At 42.5% G+C, this 24,489-nt stretch overlaps 1 protein-coding gene across 1 annotated transcript in view; it reads left to right on the top strand.

Annotated features, from left to right (window-relative positions):
• The first annotated feature begins 203 nt into the window (after window positions 1-203).
• LOC136587953 (uncharacterized) overlaps window positions 204-24,489 on the top strand; it is a 120,834-nt gene continuing 96,548 nt past the window's right edge. Inside the window, exons 1-5 of the mRNA XM_066586809.1 lie at window positions 204-213; window positions 11,272-11,344; window positions 17,396-17,659; window positions 18,739-18,762; window positions 20,652-20,929. Of these exons, the coding sequence (XP_066442906.1) occupies window positions 11,281-11,344; window positions 17,396-17,659; window positions 18,739-18,762; window positions 20,652-20,929 (630 nt within the window). The 5' untranslated portion in view covers window positions 204-213; window positions 11,272-11,280. The remainder of the gene's footprint in view (window positions 214-11,271; window positions 11,345-17,395; window positions 17,660-18,738; window positions 18,763-20,651; window positions 20,930-24,489) is intronic.

Here is a 24,489-nt window from a genome sequence, read left to right on the forward strand (position 1 = left end):
ACTAACATCATTCGCTCATGCGAGCCATAATTATCTCATGTAAAAGCACACCTTACAGTATATATGCCCATGTATATGCTTATTGAATCGTTATATCTGAAGATTGCATCAGGACAGGAAGTTCGAAAAGGGAAATGAAAATGCAAACAATGTTTGTGGTATATTTGGATAGAAGAAGCACTTTGCTTCTTGACACTGGAGATCAAGTATCAGGTAAGAATAGGGGGTTAATTTTTCTGCTTTTGGCACGTTTCTCCTCTGTTCCTGGCACACTTCTCCTACACCCTATGGTACTTGGAGAACACAATGCCAGGCTTCCAGCCAATCTCCCTTAATCTTTGACAAAACTTTGTGAGCAGGTGCCCTTCAGGTTCCCACCTTCCCCTTTCCAGTGCTAGTTATATACTTGCTAACCCGAAGCTCCAATTGGAGACAAAGCCACCTATTGGAACCCGAGGGAACCATGTACGAACTATTATATGATGATTGCTGATCAAATACTATATATTGAGGCAGCAGGCAGCTAATGGGGATTATTCCCATTTTTTTCTTTTTCTCCCCGGTGTTTTGTTTTTCTTTCTGCGATGGTTGTTTTTTCATTAATTGCGTTAAATGCTTTTCTGAAATCCATACTGACACTTATGTTCCATTTACACGGCACTATAGTCGTCTTAACGACTGCAGAAGTGCTGACATCAACGCTAAGGTGGTAAACGCTTATGCAGAGCGTTCAGACAGAAAGACTTATCGCTGGATCGCGAATTTTGATGAATTTTGAGAGATAATCATTACATGTAAATGGGCCTTCAGTCCATTGGTATAAGAGTAGAAGCAAATGTTTTGTTATTGATTGCTTTCTAAAAGTAGTTTGTTTTGTGCAATGTTTGAAAATCCAATAAAAATAGTTTTAAAAATATCTGTTCCTGTCAAAAGCTCTTGAACTTGCAGATCCGCTGTATTTAAAGCCAAAGGACACCCTCATTTCTCTTGCACCAGCTTACAGTGTATTCCAGGGGTGCAGCTGTAGAGGTGCTAAGGTAGCAATCACACCAAGGCTCCGGTGCTTGAGGAAGCCTAAAAATCCCCCTGTGACGTAACAAGACAGTATAGCCCATGGTAGGTGGTGGACGTGTTACAGTTTATGTATAGGAGCCCAAGAATTTACCATTTATGTATTATCAATGAGGTTTAAGAATAGGAATTGTGTTAATTATCCCATAAGCAATAGACCCTATTAAGAAATGTCTGGCTGCAAATGCCCTTTTAAATGGGGTTCTGTTCTGGTAAACCTTTGAATGTACGAAGTGGTTTTTCTAACATGCGATTTCAAATGCAGAAAAATTGTTTTTGCAGACAGTGATTATCTCAGGACAGTCCTGGGGCCTTTGTAATATCTATGACTGGCCCATAAAACTATCAGCAAGGGGATTTTATGGTCATTTCACATGGCTATCTATTCACCTGTATCAGCATTTATATGCAGACTCGTTTCTGGTCACTACCCTATGTAATTAGGGCACCCGTCAGACAAAAAATGAGGAAACACTTGTTTGTCGTGTGATCGGAAGTGCGCTGCCAACAATAATGAAAGTTTAACCCCTTAGTGACCAGCCAATTGCTTTTTTACATCCTGGGTGGCTGGGCTTAATCCATGGCGCCGTAAAAACACGCTCACCCTGTGAATTAAAGCCGTGGATAACGGCGATCGCTTGAAAATAAATAAAAGTTTTAAAAAAGTTAAAGTTTCAGCTTCCCTCATGGATCAGGACAGCATAACCCCGATTGATTTGCATTGGGGTATTCAAAAAAATGCATTTTTTCACATGTGTATTTTACATGCTTGGGAAAAAAAAAAAAACGCAGCTTGTCCTATTTTGGGCCATATTATGGACAGAAGTTGCCCATTAAATTCAAAGGGACCACATAAATACACAGTGAATATACATAATGCATGCATATTCACTGCATATATATTTACGGATGCAAGCAGGAGAAATCCATGCACACAAAAAAAAAGCGCAAAAGGATCTAAATACCCTGTGAATACGCAGTGAATATGCACAGTTTCTGTCTGTGAAAACACTGCACATTTCATGAACCAAAACTGCATACACCCGTGTGAATGAGTCCTAAATGTAACTAATACTTAACATGGTTATGGAGCTTTGCGCACTACCCTGTTTCCCTGAAAATAAGACCTACCCTGGGAATAAGCCCTACCCTGATTTTTCAGGATTTTTGGGGAGGCTTGAAATGTAAGCCCTACCCCTAAAATAAGCCCTAGCTGCATTCCCAGGGAAAAAAGGAATACTCACCTAGCAGGATTGGCCCAGGTCCTCCTGCTGGTGTCTGGAGCTCTGTGGCACATCCTGTAGTTCTCATTCGCCCATAGAAGATCACTTCCTGGTTATAGGATTCATTTATCCCACCTACAGCAACCGATGGCTATGATTAGTTCTCGAGGGTTAGGGGTTAGGGTTAGCTTTAGGGTTAGGGTTAGAGGGTTAGGGTTAGTTCTCGAGTGCTGCCAATCAATGCAGTGGTTGAAGAACCAATCACAGGCATCGCGTTGTAGAGGCAGGATTTATGAATTGGCCAATCAATGCTGCGGCTGAGCACGACGGAGCTTCGGAGAGCCGCAGGAGTGACCTGGAATGAGCCTGATAGGTAAGTATAATAAGACAATCCCAGAAAATAAGACTTAGCACCCCTCTTAGGGCAAAAATTTATATAAGACAGGGTTTTATTTTCAGGGAAACTCGGTATGATGGGGTTTCTACCCTTCCACCTCTTTAGCTCCAAACTTCCTACCTTGGAGGGTGGTTGGGTGCTGGGTAGGGGGGTCAGAGCTGTTCCACTTGTGAGTTGCTGAACAGAGTAGTGTGGAGGTACGCCGGATCTCGGAATACAAGATAGCACCCGCTCCCTGTGCTGGTGTCATCTCCTCTGCCAAGTGCTGGCTGCGTCCTCCAGGAAAAGTGTGGAGAGCTGGTTATTTTGTGTCTGGACCTTGTCAAAAGCCACATAAAACTACGTGGTCGTCCGAATTCGCCCTGTTGGCCTTGAGTTTGACATGACTTCTAACCCAATGCTCTGTACAGTTGGCAGTAACTGGAATAAGATCAATAATGGACTCCTAGTTGAACATATGCTCAAGTTGTATTATTCATACAGTAGCATGGAAGACTTCCATGAATGATAATATAACAGATGATATTTTTGAGTGTTTCTGAGAGGATATGCCAACGTAGTCCTTTAATGAAAGGTCCTGGAATCTAGAGTTGTGGACGTTGTCTGTTAGCTGGTGCATCACATCACAGAGTTACATAGATAAAATTTTTACAAATCAATTTCAACCTTTCAAAGACGCAGACGCGATCCCGCATGGGCTGACAAGCCAAGACCGTGTTGCTGAAACCTAAAGTCCACATTATCAAGTATTGAGCATGTGTTCTGAAGGGGGGCCAAGTTAAAGACACTATACCACTAATTCAGCAGCCACGTAAAGATTGTTCTAGTTCACTGCAATGTGTGCTCCCTCTCTAGATCTACTTGCCAGTGGGACCCCCCCCCCCCCCCCCCCAAAAGCATTTCTCCTTCTGAAGACCCAATCCTGTCTAGCATTGCACATATAGCCCATTGGTGTGAATGGCCACTGTTGTAATGCTGAGAGGCTATGGGCAAATTTGTGGGGCAATGTTTTTCCACTTAAATGAATGTATTCATCCAACAATGACAGCTTATAGTAAACTGGGCCTCTGATTAATCTATATTATTCCCTATAATAAGCAACAAACCTATACTGAATCTGTCTTTCTAATAATAAGCTATTATTGGACAATTTATATCTATCCCATGTATGCAGATATCAGGCTCATCCTCATAACAAAAAATAGTGCTGAATACCTTGGACTCATCTTATAAAACGTCTGCTCTTCCACAGGCTAGTTTACTGCTTAATCTGCTGGATTTTGGTCTATTTAAAATGTACAGTTTTTTCATAGTTTCTGCTCAGCTGCAATCGTACCAACCTCAGCCTCTTGCAAGCAGGGGAACCGCAAATCATCCAAAATGAGCTGTAACTCTTTTCCGCCAATATGTGACAATTTAAAGGAGCCACCCACCAACAGTGCTCATGGATCCTCTGGCCCTCAAGATAGTCATCCCGACTCCTGGAGCTACCTCCTCCTCCATGATGTAAGCTGATGCTACACTGCATCAGGTCACTGCTCACTTGTAAACTATACAATCAAGTACAACATCAATAACAGATAAAATTGAGAAGGTCAAGATCAATGTGGGCCTCATACGACAAGATATGCGAAATCTTCGGGGTCGAGTTGGTGAGGCTGAAGCTGGTATCTCCCCGCTAGAGGACAACATGGCTCCTATACCTTCTAAGATAACCGAACTGGAGAAAGCAGCAAATCTGGGGATTCAGGGGATGAATGACCTGGGAAATAGGCTGTGTAGGAAGAATTTTCGTATCCTGGGCCTGCTGGAGACCTGTGGGGTACGAAATCCATATGAATTTACGGAATAATGTCTAAAAGATGTTCTGGAGGCTGCTTCCTCTGCTGCATTTGCCAACAAATGAACTCACAGAGTCCAACGTGTTCCTTACCTCTAGGTACCCTTCCAAGGCCAATGCTGGCCCGTCTATCTAGCAGCAAAGATAGAGATATTACTCAACAAGCAGCCAGATGCAAATGAGAACTTAAATTCAACAATGCTACTATTTCCATATTTCCTGACTTCTCAGCTACCCTTCAAAAAACCAGAGCATCCCTTGTCAACATCAAACACCATCTATGGGACACTTCCATACATTGCTCATTGGCCTATCCAACCCGCCTGTGTGTCATCCATAATGATTCCACCATCTTCTTCTCTACTCCCGTGGAGACTGAGGACTGAGGATCACCCAGACGTTAACAAATCTTCTGCATGCAAGAATGGGTAACAAAAGAGGTTTTTTAATCCTCTTGACTGTCACCATCCCCTATGTCAGGAGTAATGGGTTATCTTTTCTTCCTATTTTTGTGGAGAGTAGACATGGGGAAGTTGGTATGATAATGATGCTTTAACTTTTGTTTTACCACAAACCGAGGGAGAAAGCCCAATTTACACTATTGCTCCTATAACCTCCTACAAGGGGCAACCTTAATAGATTGTGCCCCTATACAATAGATGCAACACCCCAGAGGGATATCCTGAACACTTGACTAACGTTAAGAGCTGGGATAGGTAAGTGTTGGCTTGTCACGGCAGCACTTACCAGGCTCTGGTCCCAGTGGGATGACACATAGCCAAGGCAAGAGCAGGTTTGCAGGCCACCTTCGAAACCCCTAGGATAGGGAATGCCAATAAATGGGATGAGGGGAGTAGTAGTAGTTATTACTCGTGACGCGGAGAATAAATACAGAGACTTGTGTATAGTACCTCGAGTCCCAAGGAACGGTTAGGGCCCAGTATAACTTTACTTAGAGGAATAATTTTGATAAAACAGATATTCAAAGAAATGCAGATACAATTCTTTTAAGTGCAAGCAGGTTAGAGCTCAGAGGTAGGGAGGATACACAGGATGAATATGGTCCTGCAGTCCATGTTATCTGTATGTCACCGCTCCTGGACTGGGAGCACTCCAGAGGAGGAAGGGGGTCACTCAGCAGACACTCCGGCAAGACAATTATTCACTTAAAGGATTAACAATATCACCCCGCACGGCAGGCACGTGGGTGTTTCTCAGTAGCGTACAGAATTGTTGGGGGATGCTCTGTCTCTTAGGATCTTGGGACTCACTCCATTCACATTCAACCTTCACTCACTACGGGATATCTCTCCGCTTCTTCCATTTTTACCTACATGGAAGCTGAAGGTGCTTCCATGCGGCTCTGTGTTAGCACTCTCTCTCCCAGAAGATGGACTTCTTTCCCGCTCTCAAGTACTCCTATTTATTTCTTCTCTCATGCCACATGACATGACAAACTGATACATCTACATGCAGACAATGATGTTATTACTGTTAACCTCTCAAGCACCGCAGCTGTGCAACACACACACTGGATATGACAAGACAAGCTTTGGACAGTGCATCTACATAGTACAAACATGTATGACATTTATGGAGGGGATCAAGATGGTGTTCTGGGCCACCACTCTACTCCTACCGGTATATTATCTAGTTTTATGTTCTAAATGTTAACACCATGTTATCCCCATCTTGGTGTCTGTAAATGCCACGAACTCCACGCAGACAGCTTCCATTGAAGTCAAGGGAGGTTATCCGACTCGTAGTCCATACGCAATTAACATTGCATATGGGCTGCAGGTACCCCCGTCATTGCTTAGCAACATTGCGGGAAATACAAATATTGAAAAAAAACTGTGCTGAGCATGACTGACGGCGAGCAGCCACGGTCATATGTATTACAGAAAATTCAGCTACACAGGGGCGCTGGCCGGGCTCACAGCCAGAATCCGCTGTAGGCCTCCTGCATGCAGAATTCAGTCAGCCTTCGTACATCGGCTAATCAGGTTGACAGACATGGTTGGAGAGTACATCCCTTCTGGTTAAGTCTTTTTGGTCCAAATGACCAAATCCCTGAACATGGCTGCTTAAAATCTTCCATCTCATTTATTAAGAAAGTCTCTTTCCGGTGTGAGAAGGAGTAGGACTCCTGTTATTTGAAATTGAAGTAGATCTACATCTCACACCCCGCTGATGATAACATGAAGAAGTGGTTGTGGCAGGATAGGTCATACCTATTGTTACTACAGGAGAAAGCTCGCAGATCAACTTTCTTCGTTAAACAAAGATATTACGAACTGGGCAACCAGTCTAGTAGTCTACTAGCCAATCTGGTCCATCAAAACTCCGACACTAGTGAAATCCTCCCTGATGGAGACTCAATAATAGGGAGAGTTAACCAATTCTATAGTGAATTATATGATACTAGCTTTAACCTCTCCAAACAAGAACTCTTACTAATTTTTCTTACTAATCTTCCCTTCCCGACACTTAGCCTTGCCTAGAAAACACTTATATACACTACCTTAACAGAACTGTCATAAGCTCTCTCCAGTATGGCAAGGGGTGAGTCACCAGGCCTAGATGGCCTTCCAATAGACGTATATGCAAAATATCAGGATATACTAATTCCTAATCTACTAGCCCCAAATGATGCAGCTTATGAAGCTGAATCTTTACCTACATCCTTTTTTGAAGCCAGAATCATACTCCTTCTATAACCTGATCCACCTTGATTGTGACTCTTATCGACCAACATCGTTATTAGACTATAATCTTCTGACTAAGATGCTGGCAAACTGTCTCAACTCTATTATACTGGACAGAATACACCCAGACTAAATCAGGTTTATGCCTGGGAAGTCTAAATGTGAAAATCTCAGGAGGGTTCAGGTGGTCACTAAAATGGGGTAGCTACAAAGACAGACTGGGCGTTAGCTTCTCTTTATGTCACAAAAGCATTTGATTCTATTGAATGTCCATTCTTGTTTCATGTTGTATAATGATTTGGCTTTGGTGAGGTTTTTGAGAGCAGCTGTCATACCCTGTTTCCCTGAAAATAAGACATCCCCTGAAAATAAGACATAGCATGATTTTCCAGAATTCCAGAGGATGCAAAATGATTTTTCAGGCTTTTTGAGGATGCTTGAAATATAAGCCCTACTCCAAAATTAAGCCCTGCTAACAGTTAATTAAAAAAGTCAATTTAAATAGAGTCCAGGCAGCTATACATGTAAAAAAGTTAAACCCTTTTGAACAAAAATTAATCTAAGACACTGTCTTATTTTCGGGGAAACACGGTAGTTAATGGCTCTTGCTCCCATTATTTTCCATTGCCTAGAGGTACAACACAGGGGTGCCCCCTATCCCCTTTATTATTTGCATTGGCCATTGAACCACTGGTTATTATACTTAAAGTGAGACCATTCTATAGAGGGACGACCGAGTGGCATTATATGCTGATGACCTCATGCTATTTCCATCAAACCCTATAACATTTATTCCTGATACAAGAGATCTTATAAACAGATTTGGTGGCTTCTCAAGACTTCACATTAATTGAGCAAAATCTGCCTTACTACCCCTTTCTTCAGATAGTCCTTTATTTATTGCCGCCTCACTTTGTGTCCTTCAGATTAGAGACACATTCAAGTATCTGAGAATCCAGATTTCTCATACTTTTAGGCTATTTAAATGTATACCCTTAAAAAGATTATTTTTAACCCTTTCCAACCCACTGTCTGACGTCTAAAGACATTCTATTTAAGGCTGTACAGCTTTTGATGTCGGAAGACATCCGGCAGGGTATTCTTACTGTATATTACTGGCTGCTCTGTTGTCGGGGGCCTCTCCAGCATGTCCAATACTGCTGTACTGGCTCTAGCCAGTAGGAGAAAGAGAAAACTCCGTAGGAAACCCTGAATCTAAAATTGGATTGCAAAGTGTTAAATCCAAGCTTAAGATTTCACTACCACTCTCGGTGGCCGGTCGCATAAACCTAATTAAAATGATAGTGCTACCTAAGTGTTTTTACATTTTACAACATGCCTTGATGCAGGTTCTGTGCCTTTTTTCAGTCAATGGACTCCTGTATGATTTCCCTTTATCTGGGGAAGTTCTCTCTGTAGACTACAAATTTCTAGCACCCAGAGACCAAGACAGGCAGTGGGGGCTATGCTTCATGACCTGTTTCTATATTGTATTACTAGTAGAGATGAGCGAACACGTTCGGCTTCGCCCGAACACCGAACTTTGCGAACACTTCAGTGTTCGGGCGAAAAAGTTCGGGGGCCGCCGTGGCAGCGCGGGGGGGTGCGGCGGGGAGTGGGGGGGAGAGGGAGAGAGAGAGGGCTCCACCCTGTTCCCCGCTACTGCCGCCCGCGCCGCCGCGCATCTCCCCGCCCCCCGGCGGCACCCGGACACTTACGCGCGAACACTGCAGTGTTCGGCAAAGCCGGTGTCCGGGTGCGGATGTGTCCGTAACGGACACGTTCGCTCATCCCTAATTACTAGTCAACTCTTTCATCTGGGTTGTTGGCTTGAAGATGATTCTTTTCCCAATTAAGAGGCTTACCTGGTATATTTCTTGAAAATTCTTAGCTTGTGGCCTATATTAGAATCTCCCCCAACTCTATCCAGTAGATTGCTTCCTATACATAGGCTGTCTACACAGATTTGGAAGTAATCTAAGTCAATTAGTAAATTTACTGACAAAGTAGCTGATACACCTCTGTGGTGTAACCATGGACTTTTGGAATTGTACTCTCTTCAGAATGATCATGTGTTGGAACAATATGATATATGGACTCTTGGAGACCTATATATACTCAACACTTTAGCCTCTTTTCACCAACTGCAGCCTAACTACAAGTTACCCCGTACCCATTTTTATAGATACCTACAAGTTAGACATGCATTACATATACAATTCCCATCCTTCAGATCTCGTATATCACAATATCCCTTAATCGTTATATTACGTTTTCAGGGCCCTCAAGCCCTCATTTCCACAATATACTCCCATCTGATATCATTCAAAATATCTCATTCAACACCCCCAGCTTTAAGGTGGAAGACAGTAACACCAACATTAACAGACACACCGCCAGTCCTAGTTCGCCTTTAAGATTGTATGGCACTCGTCTACTTTGCCACAAAATACCTGCATTTCCTGTACCGTACCAATTGTCCTATGCGTATAGAACAAGAAAACAGGAACAGTTTCTACTCTCGAAAGTAACATGGATAACATGTGATACTTTAGATGCCAACCCGGATGTTTGAGGAGGTTTGCCTAAGTCCGCGGAGCACTCGTTCAAGTAAGTACGCCTTATGTACTGTGTGTGTGTGTATATATATATATATTTAATTTTTTTTCTTCTTGTCTACTGACCATCCACTCACATGCTTGGAACGCGAGATCCCTTCGTAATCTGTCTTTTCCTAACTTCAGCAGGTAACACTGTTCCAGAGTTATTAGAATGACCTTTATGTGTCTCTCCAGCAGCAAACAATAAACTGGTACAGTTATACATCGTATGACATATGTTATACATCGGTATTATCTTACGCCAGTGAGGATACATGAAATGGGTAGAGTGTCATCAGCAAATTGTGTTAGGTGTTCATGTGTTTGTTCTGATTTTTGGCATATGATTTGGGAATGTCCGGGTATTCGAGATTTTAGGGTAGAGGGGACGGATCTCCTTTCTGAGATTCTGGGAGTTCCTATATCTACATGTCTTAAAATCTGTTAATTTGGAGTACTAGACGAAGAGACCGGCAACATCACAAAAGAATATTCTTGAGGGAGACATTGTTTTTAGCTAGAAAACCTGTGATGGGTGGATCGTAAAATCCCCTTTCTATCTATGTGGAGAAGATTGGTCCACTTGGTTCTGCCATTTAATTATGTAGTATATAAAGGATGCTGGTGCACCGATACGTTTGACAAGGTGTGGGGTCTATGATAAAACTCTCCCCTCATCTATTATTCTCCACATTTGCTCTCCTCATCTATATCAGTATTTCAGAGAGGTCCTCCCTAATTGAGATGTTTTTGAGATGAGACCCGTAATCTCCTGAATCTCCTGCCTTATTCATTATTGCTCTGCTATGCCCATTATCAAAGAGATTTGGTCTTCTTATTGCTTCCCTTGTACAGTAATTTGTCAGGTATTGTCGACTATCTTTCAATAAAATGAGTTTAAAAAAAAAATACAACTCATCCTGCAAAAAACAAGCCATCAGACAGCTATGTTGATCGCTAAACAAAGGAGTTATGATTTTTTGAAAGTAGGGAGAAAAAATCAAAAATGAAAAAAAAAACAAAAAGTAGCCTTAAGAGGTTAAAAGATTAAATATCTCATCAGAGGCAATGACAGGCAGGGCTGTGAGCAAATGGGTGCAACCTGGCATTCGCATTACATACAGAGCAGTGGGAGGGGTTTTGCTGAAGCAAGTTGCTTTGCAGTCAGAGATGTGTTTATAAGTAGGAATGGCGTCATCCATTTCTTCCGATTTGATTGTAATATAACTCAGAATAGGATTGGGAGGAGCTCTTCCCCCTGCTCGATGTTGCCCCCTGCTGAGTCACCTTGTATGGGGAAGAATGGATGGAATGGGCAACTGGTCTGAGCATACTTCCGGTCTTGAAATGTAAATGTCACTGACCTTGCCAAGTAAGCTGAATGTCTTTACTATGTGGGCACTAACCATGAAGCCTTATGGATTCTGTACAGGCAGAAAACATGAAAATATTATTGATCTCATTGGTGCCAGCCTTCCTGATCTTTATCCTGCTTCCTGGCAAAGGTAAGTGTGCAGTTAGTTGTACTAGGACTTTATTTGTGCCTTGCCACATTTGGCACTTGCCTTGGGTATCATTGGGGGGACACTAGAAGGGTAGACACTTGTGATTATTATGAATTATGATTACAATTGGTGGACAATGGTAGATTTAATGACAAATGATGATCCCGTATCATGGAATGGTCTAAGATTAGAATGAAACATGGCTGCTTTCTTCTGGAAACGGCCCACACCTGACCATGCATTGTGTCATGTACTGCAACTAACACTATAAAAAATCCCTTAAGGTGCAGATTAACCCCCCAGTTTAGTGGTGGTAATATCAGGCTAGTGAGCCTTATGAGCTTTGTTGTAGTATTGGTGATGATGTCGCTTGACTCCCACTGGGGGCAGTAATACATTTCCTTTGATAGATACTGTAACTAAACTCCACCGAAGTGAATGGAGTTGAGCTGCAATTGCACCCCCAACCATTGGACAAGTATAGAGCTGTTCATGGAAGAAATCAGCCCTCTCTTTCTAATCCTGGACAAACATAGTAACATAGTATGTAAGGCCACAAAGACATATGTCCATCCAGTTCAGTCTAATATGCCTCAATGTTGAAGACAAAAAAAACCCCAATGAGGTAGTAGCCAATTTTCCCAATTTAAGGGATAAAATTCCTCCCTGACTCCAATCTGGCAAGCACTTTAAATTATAGAAGTACGGAACTTTCCAAAGGGGTTGTGCCATGATAGAAAGTCACATATGCGCCCCACTGCTCCATTTATTTTCATCAGACTATTGGAGATATTTCAGCACTTGAACTGGGCTGTCTGCGGCAGTTCCATTAAAATGGATGGAGCAGCAGTGAACATGTCCGACCACTGCTCCCCTCATTTCAGGAAGCATAGAAACCCAGGTTCTCAGGATCGGTGGTCTCAATGGCACAACCCCTATAAGAATCAATAGGCAGGCACCCAGTCATGGTGTCATGTCAATATATCATAGTAACATAGTATGTAAGGTCAAAAAAAGACATATGTTCATCCAGTTCAGCCTATTACCCCCCAATGTTGATCCAGAGGAAGGCAAAAACCCCAATGAGGTAGAAGCCAATTTTTCCAATTTAAAGGAAAAAATTCCTTCCCGACTTCAGTCTGGAAATTGGAATTATTCCCGGATCACCGACCCTTCTGAAGTTATTAATGATTATAACATATTGTCTTGGTACTGGCCACTGGCGTAACTATGGAGGATGCAGGGGATGCGGTTGCACCCGGGCCCAGGAGCCTTAGGGGGCCCATAAGGCCTCTCTTCTCCATATAGGGAGCCCAGTACTATGAATAAAGCATTACAGTTGGGGGCCCCATTACAGGTTTTGCATTGGGGCCCAGGAACTTCAAGTTACACCTCTGCGTTAAGCGGTTAAGCGAAGTTGGGGGGCCCCAAGATAAAACTTTTGCACCCAGGCCCATGAGCCTTTAGCTACGCCCCTGGTACTGGCCTATTGATTATTTACGAAAGTGCTATCTTTTTGAGGCACGAACTGAAGAGTAGATGTCACTCCACAGTACAGACAGTAAGGGGGGTGTGGAAGCAGGTGACTACTATTTGGGTGCAGAAGACAAGTAGGATGGGGATGAAGCTTCGATTTCTCACTCAGTGGCCCTTATTTATGAAAATTGACATATATCACATTGATTCTTCTTAGAACTTGGCCGTCATAAATTGCACCAAATTTAGAAAAGTGGCGCATGGGCTTGTAAATTTGCTAGAATTTACGCTGCACAAAAATAGGAAAGATGTGCCAAAAAATGCACCAGTTTTCGCATAGCCGCGCTGCATGCACTAAAAATGTGCTAATTGGTATTCAGAAATCTGTGTTACACCACAAACTCAATTCTGCTTTATGTACTAATATAATAAAAATAGCCGGCAGTCTAATTACTGATTTTATAGAGAACAGAAAGGGTGTGACCCATAAAACAACATGCCGTGCTGAGCATATGGCAGCGACTAGACGCCCTCGGGGTTTTAGCACTATTAGTTTGTAGTCCCTAAAATATAACCTTCATTATGTTTAAATGAAACCACCCAACAAAGGAAAAATCTGAGAAGCCGAGAGCAGTGGACATAAACCATCTCATCCTGTCCGGACATATATGTGCATTTACTATCTAAGTAGCTGAACTCTATATAGGCTCTACTATAAAGAATAGACAAGAACGGAGTAACCAAATATTCCCATCTGCCAATCCCTGTGCTTCATGTCTAATCATATTGTTATTGCAGGAGGTGAGGAACTGACATATAGAAAGAGCATCATCTACTTACCAATGTCAGTAATAGACCAATCCGTCACCAATGCCAACGCTGGCTCAGCTGTGCTGCTCTACAGAACATTGCACAGCAATAAGGAGAAGCTTGGATTTCTTCTTAGCCTGCAGCATAGAAGATTGCTAGCACAGTGCAGTTCATAATATCAGACACTTAGACGTCGGACGTTAGCTAAGCTGACATAAGGAGAGAAGTTAAGATGTGTCCCTATGTCTACTCTGCTGAGTCATAAGACATAAGTGACAGCAGGTAGAGAACAGAATACGCTGAACCTTAGTGTAATCCTATTCAAATACACTAAGGCTGGGCTTACATGGATATGAATTGTGAACTCAGAGATCAGCGTCCGCATGGACTTACTGCGGTAAAAAGGCGGGCGTTGAAAGGCATGAATTTTCGAACTTTCCTTCAAATTCATTGATACAAATTGCGTATTCCTCCAGCGGAAGAAAAATCGCAGCATGCTCTATTATACCACGTGATGGGATACGTTAAAAAAGCACTGTCAAATATAACATGCGTTCAAAAATGCCATGCAAAGTCGCAGTAAAATGCTGCGGTTTCATGCAGCGTTTTCTGAACATACATGTGAGAGAAGCCTGAGCCTCTATATTTTCTGGTTTGGTCCCGGCTGCAGTGGTGACTTAGTACAGCTTTATAGTCTCTAGCTACTTAGATAGTGAATAATCTGATTTTAATACATAAAATTGGGGCAAAAACATGAAAAAAAGCCCTATCCATGTAGTTTCTTTTGAGCCACAAAGTGCGCCAATTTCTGCATAACATCACTACATGTGACAAAATTGCATCAGTTTGCATTTGGAAATATGTTTCGCTCTAAAAATTTAATTCTGCATCATCTACTAATATAAATAGAGATGAGCGAGCATACTCGGTAAGGCGATATACTCGAGAGAACATCGCCTTTTTCGAGTACCTGCTGGCTCGTCCCTGAAGATTCGGGGGGCTGCGGGGGTCGGGGGTCGGGGGATTGGGGAGGAGAGTGAGAGAGATCCCCCGCTCACCCCCGCAGCCCCCCCCCCCCCCCGAAATCTTCAGGGACGAGCCAGCAGGTACTCAAAAAAGGCGATGCTCTCTCTCGAGTATATCCCCTTACCGAGTATGCTTGCTCATCTCTAAATATAAATAATTAGTCAATAGGTATAATAATATTAATAAGTACAGGACAGGAACAGGAACCTACATCAGAGTAAGGTCAACCATCAAACAAGGAGCCTGAAACAGAGGCGTGACTTGAAGCTTCTGGGCCCGAATGCAATATCTGTAGCAGGGCCCCAAATATAATGCTTTGTTCATAGTACTGGACTCCTATATGGAGAAGAGAAGCCTTATGGGCCCCCTGAGGCTCCTAGAGCCGGGTGAGACTGCATCCTCTGCATCCCCTACAGTTACGCCCCGGGCCAGAAAGCATGATCAGAGGGGTCCGACAACAGTAATGAAATGGTTCCCCTACATAGTCACTACCTGCAACTGCTACTAGGGAAAGCTCATTACATACAGCTGTCATTGAGCTCAAAACTACCCGTGTAGGGCCGCCCAAACACGGACGGATTTGCATTGCGGAATCCAGAGCGGGTCTTCGCCTCCGGATTCAATAGCAAATACCAGCCATAGCATGCTATAGAAAGGCGCTTTTTCCTGCACTCGAGCCGCAAGTAATTGCATTTTTCCGCTCGCGGAGGAAAAATTCCAGCATGCTCCATTTGTGTGTGGGCTCCGCACGGACGTCTTCCGTTGAGCTCTATGGAAGCGGTCCGACCCGCGGCCCTTCCGCAATGACATTGCAGAAAGGTCGCAAATACCCATCACCTAGCAACTGTGCGAGAAAAGCAGTTCTTTGTTGTTTTTTTTTCACTGTACTGCCCATGTCCGACGGCAAACCGTGGGGACCACCCGTAGTACAGAAAGATAAAGAAAAAAGCAGGTACGCATGGATGTGGCCGGTCACAGGGTTGGATTCCGCTTCAGGTCCCGCATCCGGAATCCGACCCGTTCGTGTGCAGCCGGCATAAATCCATATGCAATTAGCTTTTGTAAGCTGCACAGTTGCAAGAAAAGTCAGTTAACCCTTTGATGTTACCTGGATCCACTGGCGTAACTATAAGGGATGCAGTTGCACCCAGGCCCAGGAGCCTTAGGGGGCCCATAAGGCCTCTCCTCTCCATATAGGGAGCCCAGTACTATGAATAAGGCATTATAGTTGGGGGCCCTGTTAAAGGTTTTGTATTGGGGCCCAGAAGCTTCAAGTTACGCCTCTTCCTTAAGGGGTTAAGAGAAGTTAGGGGGCCCCAAGATAAACTTTTGCACTCAGGCCCATGAGCCTTTAGCAACACTCTTGCCTGGATCTCTGCACTGATCCCTAATAGGTATGATTGTTATATATCACTTTTACACACAAACATAATGTAACTAAACTAATAATAACACACAAACATGTATATCATTCTTGGCCTTTATTGAGCATACGGAGTTCACATCCACAGTGCAGGGAAACCAGTAAGGCCGCCTGTCCACGGGCGGGACGGAATATGGCTGGCGATATTCTGCTGCGGGGGAGGAGGGGGAAGCACTACAAGGTCTCTGCAATGAGCCTATATTAATGATAGGCTCACCGTGAAGAATCGCAGCATGCCGCAAATCTTATTTACTTGAGCGGAAAATCGCTATGATTCTCCGCTCTCGGATGTTGGGCGCACTTTACATAGTTCTCCTATGGAAAGCGTGCCATGCGAGCTCTGCGTGCGATTTATCACCGCGGATCTCACAATGACAACTCGCCTGTGGACAGGCAGCCTAAGTGCCCTTCTATGTGAATGACTTCTCCAAGGGTTAATTGGTAGAAAATATTTCCATTAAAGGGGTTATGCCTAGATGGCATTTCTTGTTCATATGACCTATTAGGGCATATAAACATCATAGAGTGAGGTCTCCAACTTGGGAACCCCCTCTGTGTTCCAGAGCAGAGAGACGGTCAGTAAAAGTGACTCCCGTCCTGGCAGACCTTCTGTCATTCTTTTATTACAGGACAGCCATGCATGTGAATGGCCTTCTGTAAGATTACCTTTTGTATGAAGCAGCGCTTCATACAAAAGGTAATCTTACAGAATCCAGCAGTCTTCTCAAGCAAGATTGGTTAGAGTGAGCCATGCATCAATGCACACAACTTTCAGAAGACCTCAGAAGATGTGTTATAGAGATGCATGAAACTTAAAAAGGCTACGGAAGTGTTGCTAAAGACCTGGATGTACATCCATCAATGATTGGACAAATAGAAAAAATTCAGGGCTTTTGATACTCTGCTGAGAAATGGGCATCCCCTAAAGATCACAATGGGCAATTCTAAAAGAGCTGAGATATAAGCCTGGAGTAACAGCAAAAAGACCCCACAAACTGTAAAAACCTCTGTTCATGTATTCACCATTGGAAAAACACAAAACGAGTATTGTGTTCAGTCAGAAATCCAGGTACACACTATACTACAGGCATACACATACCACTGTGCCTAACTCATTGGACAGTTTGAAAGGTCACCTAACAGTAAGTCGATCAAAGAGTGTCCTGATATGGGAATTTCCATTGATCAACTGTAATCTGTCAGATATCTGGCATCAAGTGTTTAATTTCACCACAGTGTCACAACAGAAATGAAGTATTACAGAGTTCTCATAAAAACCACATATGGTAATTTTCTCTAATGATTTGATATTGCAGTGATGCTAAACACATACATAGACCAAAAACCGAGGGATATGGACCGGAAAGTTGGACAGTCTGCCATAATCTCCTGCTCTGTTCCAGAGGACATTGACATCAGAGAAATACACTTTCAGAGGATCAACACAAAGATCTTTTCTCTGACAGTACAGACAAGTCACATTTCCTCCATACTGCGATTTTCTGGCACCTTTGAAAAATTCCAGTGGATTATAGATGACGGAGAAAGCACTGGTTCATATATATGTAAAGAACAGACAGGTAAAACCAAGGATCTGAATGTTAATGAAGGGGGATATTTATATTATATTGTGGTAAAACAGGTCTGGGACCTCCACCACTCAGACGCTTGGACCACATTTCAGTCATGCAATACATCTTGTAAGAAACAAAGGAAGTCCAGCACATCCAAGGATAAAATAAAAGTTCTCCTTTACTAAATTAAAAGACAGCAAAATGGGTCCTAAAAAACAGTTAAAGACTTCCAACGTGCTTCTGGCCAGTACAGCTATTGAGCACAGCAAGTACTATGATCAAGGGCAATAGTACTTGTTGTGCTATGACCCTTGATCATACTGGCCCTTGATCATACTAGCCCTTGATCATACTGAACAGAAATGCATTGGAGTTTTTCACTGTTTTTTGGGACCAATTTTGCTGTATTTTAATGATTCGATAAAGGAGAAGTTTTATTTTATCGTTGGATGTGCTGGGCTTCCTTTATTTCCTGCATTTTTCCAGCCAATGGCTGGGATTCCCATGCATTTATATATTAGAATGAGCTCTCCTTGAACTACTTTCTTATTATATACACCTTGTAGTCTAGCTTCTTTCCGTACAGGCCTGGTAGTCACTATTTGTATTGGTAGTGTATCCACTGTTCATCTTTGAGATCTCTTAAGAAACCGTTGGACTTTTTTTTGCGAAAAGGTGGCTGGGCACCTCCCATTGAAATCTAAATGTTAACTGAACTATCTTTGTGACTCCCATAGACATATATGTGCAGCCACCTCTCCTATATTTGTTTTAATAGGGGATTAAGTGGGATCTTGGTCACAGAATTTGATGGGGGACCCTAACAAATTTTTCCTCATGAACATCAACCAGTGTTAACTAAGCACTTTGTAAGAACATACAGAAACATATAAGTATTATTAAAGCATAAGGTACTGGACAGTCAGGGGATTGAATAGTCATTCTGCCTTAATACGAAACTTTAAAAGCAAAGGCGAATATGTAAAAAAATAAATATTCATTGCATTTCTTTCTTCATAATGGAGAGCTGGGGGGGGACTGATGAATGGCTTGGCAATGCACTAATTTTGTTCTTCTTTTTTTAGAAATGAACGCCTTGAAGAGTTCAGGTACAATATGTTAAGACAAATTTAAGGTAATGGCCCTTTTACATAGCCAAATTATTTATCGGAAATGAACGTTTGCCTGAATGTTTGTTTGTCCAATTGTTGAGCCGTGTACAAGGGACAACAATCAGCCAATGAACAAGCTCGCTGATCAGCTCTACTTTCCCCCCATGTGAACAGGAAGATATATAGTTGGTTCTATAGGGATGGATGATCATCCCCATACCATCAATTTTTAACCTATGTAAAAGAAATGCAAACAAGTGCTGATCAACATGCTGTGTCCATCAGCACTCGTTACATCAGGCCAAGAATCAACCTCTGTAAATGAACCCTAAGGGATGGCTGCGATGAGATGCTGGTAATACAGCCTGAGAGTATAAGCAGACGAGCAGTAATTTGAATGCCACTTTGGATGTGAATGGAGGAAGAGATGGCAATACAATAATATACTGCAGTTGTTCTCATCGTGTGAGAACTCCCAGCATGCCTGGACAACCTCCGTTACAGTACAATGTCCTAGAATATGGATCCTTGGGCTGCAGCTGGTTTTGTGCTTACTAGACTGGGGCGCGCAGTGTAAGGCCTCCTTCACATAAGCAATGCGTTTTCCCACTGCCGCATTGCTGCCAAAAATCGCATGACTGAAGAATAGCCGCGATCAAGTCCCGAGCTTCAGCTGTGTTTTCTCCGCTATTCACACAGGCGGCTGCGGCGTATTTGCGAAAATATACACTGCAGCAAGGAAATCCCACGGTCGGCATAAATTCTCAGAATTACATAATAGTTAAATAAAGGCACTTGTATTCTTTTCCCAGCATTAAACGCAACTAAACTCCCCCCCCCCCCCTTTTTTTTTTTTAAAGCTCCCATAGAAACCTATGGGAGCTGCCAGCATAACTCAGCCGAAAGATAGAGCAACACCTATCTTTTCCAGCTGTGTTTAAAATCGGTTGCCGTTATTGGTCGCCGATGTCCTATACTGGTGCACCGTTTTCATGTGGCTAAAAATTGCTCATCTAAATGAATACATTGGAAACCAATTCTTCAGATGGTTGCGATTTTTTTAAAATTTTTATTGCGGCTAAATTAGTGTGAATAAGGCCTAAGGGTGCATTAACAAGGAAGAGCGCTAGTCCCGCCTGACATTCTCTGGCATGACTCGAATTGCACAGACTTGCACGAAAATAGAACAGGCTCATCTTTAACTCCTGTAGGGGGGGTTGCGCCTGGTGTCCGCATCATACCCCGATTCCTGTATCACCTACCTCTACCACGACATGTAATAGTTATATAAATAGCTGTAGTGATTAAAACAGGGCAGGTGAGATTGAAATATTTTTTCTTCAGGTGAGAGAAAGAGGAAGAGAGAGAACAGACAGGAAGTTATGTCTATTCCTAAACTCTACGTGCTCCATAGTGAAACCCTAGGCACACACAATGCAGAACTCCATCTTAAAGCAGAACCATTCTTGGTTAAATCTGTATAATAACCGAACATGTAAAACCTAAGGAGTTATAGGTTTCCCCTCCGAAAGTCATGTCCCTCTTTGCTTAGGGCTCCAAAGTGGGAGTGAGGGTCTCTCTGGCTGTCAGAGCATGCTGGGAATTGTAGTTTTGCAGGTATCAGATCATTGTAATCTTCCGACTGACAGTCTTGGAGTCAGGCAGAAAGTTTTCAAATCTTGATCCAGGGATTAATCTGACTGCCATTATGGAGTTCGGAAGGAATTTTTTCCCAAAAAAATAAGGGGTAAATTGGCTTTTGCCTCATTGGGTTTTTTTTTTGGCTGCCTCTGGATCAGGGGTGGAAACAGGCAGAACTGGATGGAGATTTGTCTTTTTTCAGCTTAGCATACTATGTTATAATGTACATTTACTCTCTATTCTAGGGAGACTTAAGGAAAAGAACGAGATTGACTGCCCGTCTCCAGATGTGTCCTCAACCTCAAACTTACTGGTTCTTAACAATGGAAGCAACCAAGTTGCCTCCCTGTGGATAAACCCCAGAACGTATTACAGTCGCCTAGATATCTCTGGGACTATTCGGAATGTGAAAGTAACGCTGAATAATCTGAATGAAGAAGATACCGATTCCTATGAATGTACTGGAAAAGCAGAAGGCATTACAGAAGAGTTAAAAGGAATAGCTACTTTTCTTACCGTGAGAGTAAGTACAATGACTTCCATTGATGACGTTTTAAAATTATGTTTTATGCCCCGTTCAGACAGAGATTTTGGGCGCATATTCCAATGTGGATTCCGTGCAGAAATCGGCATTGGAATCTATCTTGTTTTGGCTTCTCATTGTGTTCACTGGGCACCGCAGGAATTCAATGAGAATCTGCCATCTTTATAGCTGTGTGGACATTCCTGAAGGAGCCTCCCCTACTTATGTAATTATGTCAATGCATCTAAAATTACAAGCTGCGTGGTGAGCGGTAGGTGACATCATCAAGACGTGATAACTATCACACCGATCCAGTGTCTGCTATATAGTGCGTCCGTCACCCCCGCCTGTTCTCCTCATCCTGGTATCCTTGTCTCACAGAGGCCTCTAGCCGGTCCGCTGAAGGCTGCTGGTTTCAGTGTGTCTCTGATACTATTACTCTTCATTGGTTTTTACCCCCCTTTGCTGAGACCATTACACTGTGGGACGTTTTCTTTTTTTTCTTTTTTTTTAACTTACTGTATCTTCCAGAAGAAGGAATATGGTGGCATAAATTAGCACCAAACCAGTAAGACACAGGTGTGCATAGGAGCTGTATACATAAAACAGTAGGGTATTTTTATCATTACCCTTTGGAAGGTTTCATTTTTTTTATAATTGTCTCCACAGTCTTATATTTTTTCCATAAAGAAACATAGATAGAACTGCTAGATTATGGCAAAAGCCTCCCCCCAAAAAATATTGAAGAACTAGATAGGTAGATGGAATTTTTCTATTGGACGAAAATTAAAAGCCAGCAAAAAAAGCTTTTTGAGGACAATGCCTCCTCCTCAGTTGGGTTGGTTTAAAGCACAACCAGAGCTGTAAGAGTATATTGGTTATGTGCTACCTTCACCAGCAGCTCAGCTGTGTCCCCCAATGCATCCCTTGCAGCAGTGGTGTCTTCTTTCCGGATGAGTCCCTATGCATAACCAAGTATCCTCTTACAGCCAAACCGAAGAAGAGGCCTTGTCCTTGAAACAAGTATTTGCTGGCTTTTCATTTTGTCCAATATATTTATTTAGGAGGATTGCACCCTAATCCAACTGTTCTATCTACATCTCTCTACCAATATCATGCCCTGTCCATACAGGCACAACTCTGGTTGGCAGCACTACCACACAAATTTCCGGATATAGATCCTCACAAGATCCCACTTGGGACTCCAGTCAGAGGCGTAATTATAGGGGAGGCGGTTGGGCCCAGAAGCCTTAGGGGGCCCATAAGTCCTCCCTTCTCCATATAGGGAGCCCAGTACTATGAATAAAGTATTAGTTGGGGGCCCTGTTACAGATTTTGCATTGGGGCCCGGAAACTTCAAGTTATGTGTCCAGTGACAATATCTAGTCTATATATGCCACAATGGGGTTGCTCCACCTCCTTTTTTACTCCAGTCTGTCATATTTTTCCATTAAAGCCAACTATTTCCAAGCTTTTTTGAAATTATTTTTTAAAAGGATTAACATAAAAATTTTTAGAAGTAACAACCCAAGTCATGAACTTCGACTCAGTAAACATGTCACAGTACTTAAACAAGTCGGCATTTACAAGAATGCGCGCATTTAAAATAAAAACATGTACAAGAAAAAAGTAGATAAGTGTTAAGAGTGAGAGTAGAGTGTCCACCACTACTTCATGTAATATAAAAGACCAAAGGGAAGCAAATAGGAGAAGTGTGAATTAAACAGATCCAAATATTACATCATAGTGTCCCATGTAGCCAACAAGCTCAGCACCAGCAATGTATTCTCATTAATGGAACGATATAGACGAAGTGAACAATTCTGAGGGATTCTTAGCAAGGGATTCTATCCAAGGTGTCCATGAAGAACATGTGGAAGTTTTAGTAACATGTCTATAAGAATATAATTAGAGATGAGCGAGCATACTCGCTAAGGACAATTACTCGATCGAGCATTGTCCTTAGTGAGTACCTGCCCGCTCAGAAGAAAAGGTTCGGCTGCCGGCGTGGGTGAGAGGTGAGTTGCGGCAGTGAGCAGGGGGGAGCGGGGGGGAGAGAGGGAGAAAGAGATCTCCCCTTTGTTCCTCCCCGCTCTCCCCTGCCGCTGGCAGCCGAACCTTTCCTTCCGAGCGGGCAGGTACCCGCTAAGGACAATGCTCGATCGAGTAATTGCCCTTAGCAAGTATGCTCGCTCATCTCTAAATATAATCCCTCCATATGATATGTAAATTGAATTGAATTAATAACTTCATTCAGAGAAGGTGGCCCAAAAATTTCAATTTTTTTATTTATTTTTTTTTTTTTAAGCAATTTCAGGCGAGATGCAAGACAGTTATGGGAAATAATACATGAGTTAAACAAAATAAATTCATCTGCAAAGAACAAGTGCCGGGTCCAGGGCCTGATGTGTAACAGTTGAAACTAAATTAAAAAAATGATATTCCAGAAGTAGCAAACGACAGGGAAAGAAAATAAATATCCTCAAGGCCGTATCCTCTCCAACATGTTTCAGGAATAGAATTATTAATTTTAGCAAGTCTAGCAGGAGTTAGATAACAGCGCATAAATATATTTTGTAAAGATTCCCAGTACTAGAGATGAGCGAGCACGCTCAGATAAAGGCAGTTAGTCAAGTGAGCATTGCTCTTCTCAAGTAAGTGCATTCTCGTCCGAGCAGGCTCGGGGGAGTGGCTGAGGTGAGCGGGGGCGGCGGGGGGGAGAGAGAGATCTCAGGAATGTCCAGGAAATGAACAGCCAGTTGCAATCTTAAATTGGCAAAAAACAGACCACTAGGTAACCGGAAAAGTTTACATAATGTAGGGAAATCTAATATAGAGTTACTTTCCTATAGAGTAACAATTTTTTAAATGCTCAAAGATTCCCAAGATCCAAATCAAAATCTGTAAGAATAGAATAAAAAACATTAAAGAATTACTGAGATCGGAACCAAACATGCTGATGAGGAAGTATAATGCTACCAGACAGAAACCGAAATATGCAAGCTCTGCAGAGTTTGAGACTGTAAAGGGGGAGGTTTGACGGCTCGAAGGAAAATTGGGAGAATCCCTAAAGCGGTTGACTCAGTCGAAACCCATTTTTACATGAAGCGGTCCGCCAATGTATGACTTGGTCCAGGATTACTGTAGAAAAGTAACATTTAATTTCAAGGGCCCCCATGCCGCCTTTTTCATAGGACTTAGCTAATGTAGAAAATGTAATTCTAGCATGAGAGCCACCCCAAATAAAATGGTTTAGGATGATCTGGAGCTTGATAAAGAAGGAGTTTGGCATAGAAAATCGCTACAGTTCTAAAAATATAGAGTATGTGTGATTAGATCATCATTTTCACCAATCATATTCTTCCCACCCAGGAAATAAAGTGTTTACAAGAATTTTTTAAAGAGTTGTGGAATATTATTAAGCATGGGCAAGTAGTTTTTAGAAAATGCATAAGAACTAGAATTTGTTAAATGAATGCCTAAAAATGGAATAGAATGATCATTCCATATAAACTTAAAATAATTAATTATACATTGCCTAATTTTGTAATCAATCCCAA

The sequence above is a fragment of the Eleutherodactylus coqui genome, chromosome 13, assembly GCF_035609145.1.
Source record: "Eleutherodactylus coqui strain aEleCoq1 chromosome 13, aEleCoq1.hap1, whole genome shotgun sequence".
In the NCBI taxonomy this organism is placed as follows: domain Eukaryota; kingdom Metazoa; phylum Chordata; class Amphibia; order Anura; family Eleutherodactylidae; genus Eleutherodactylus; species Eleutherodactylus coqui.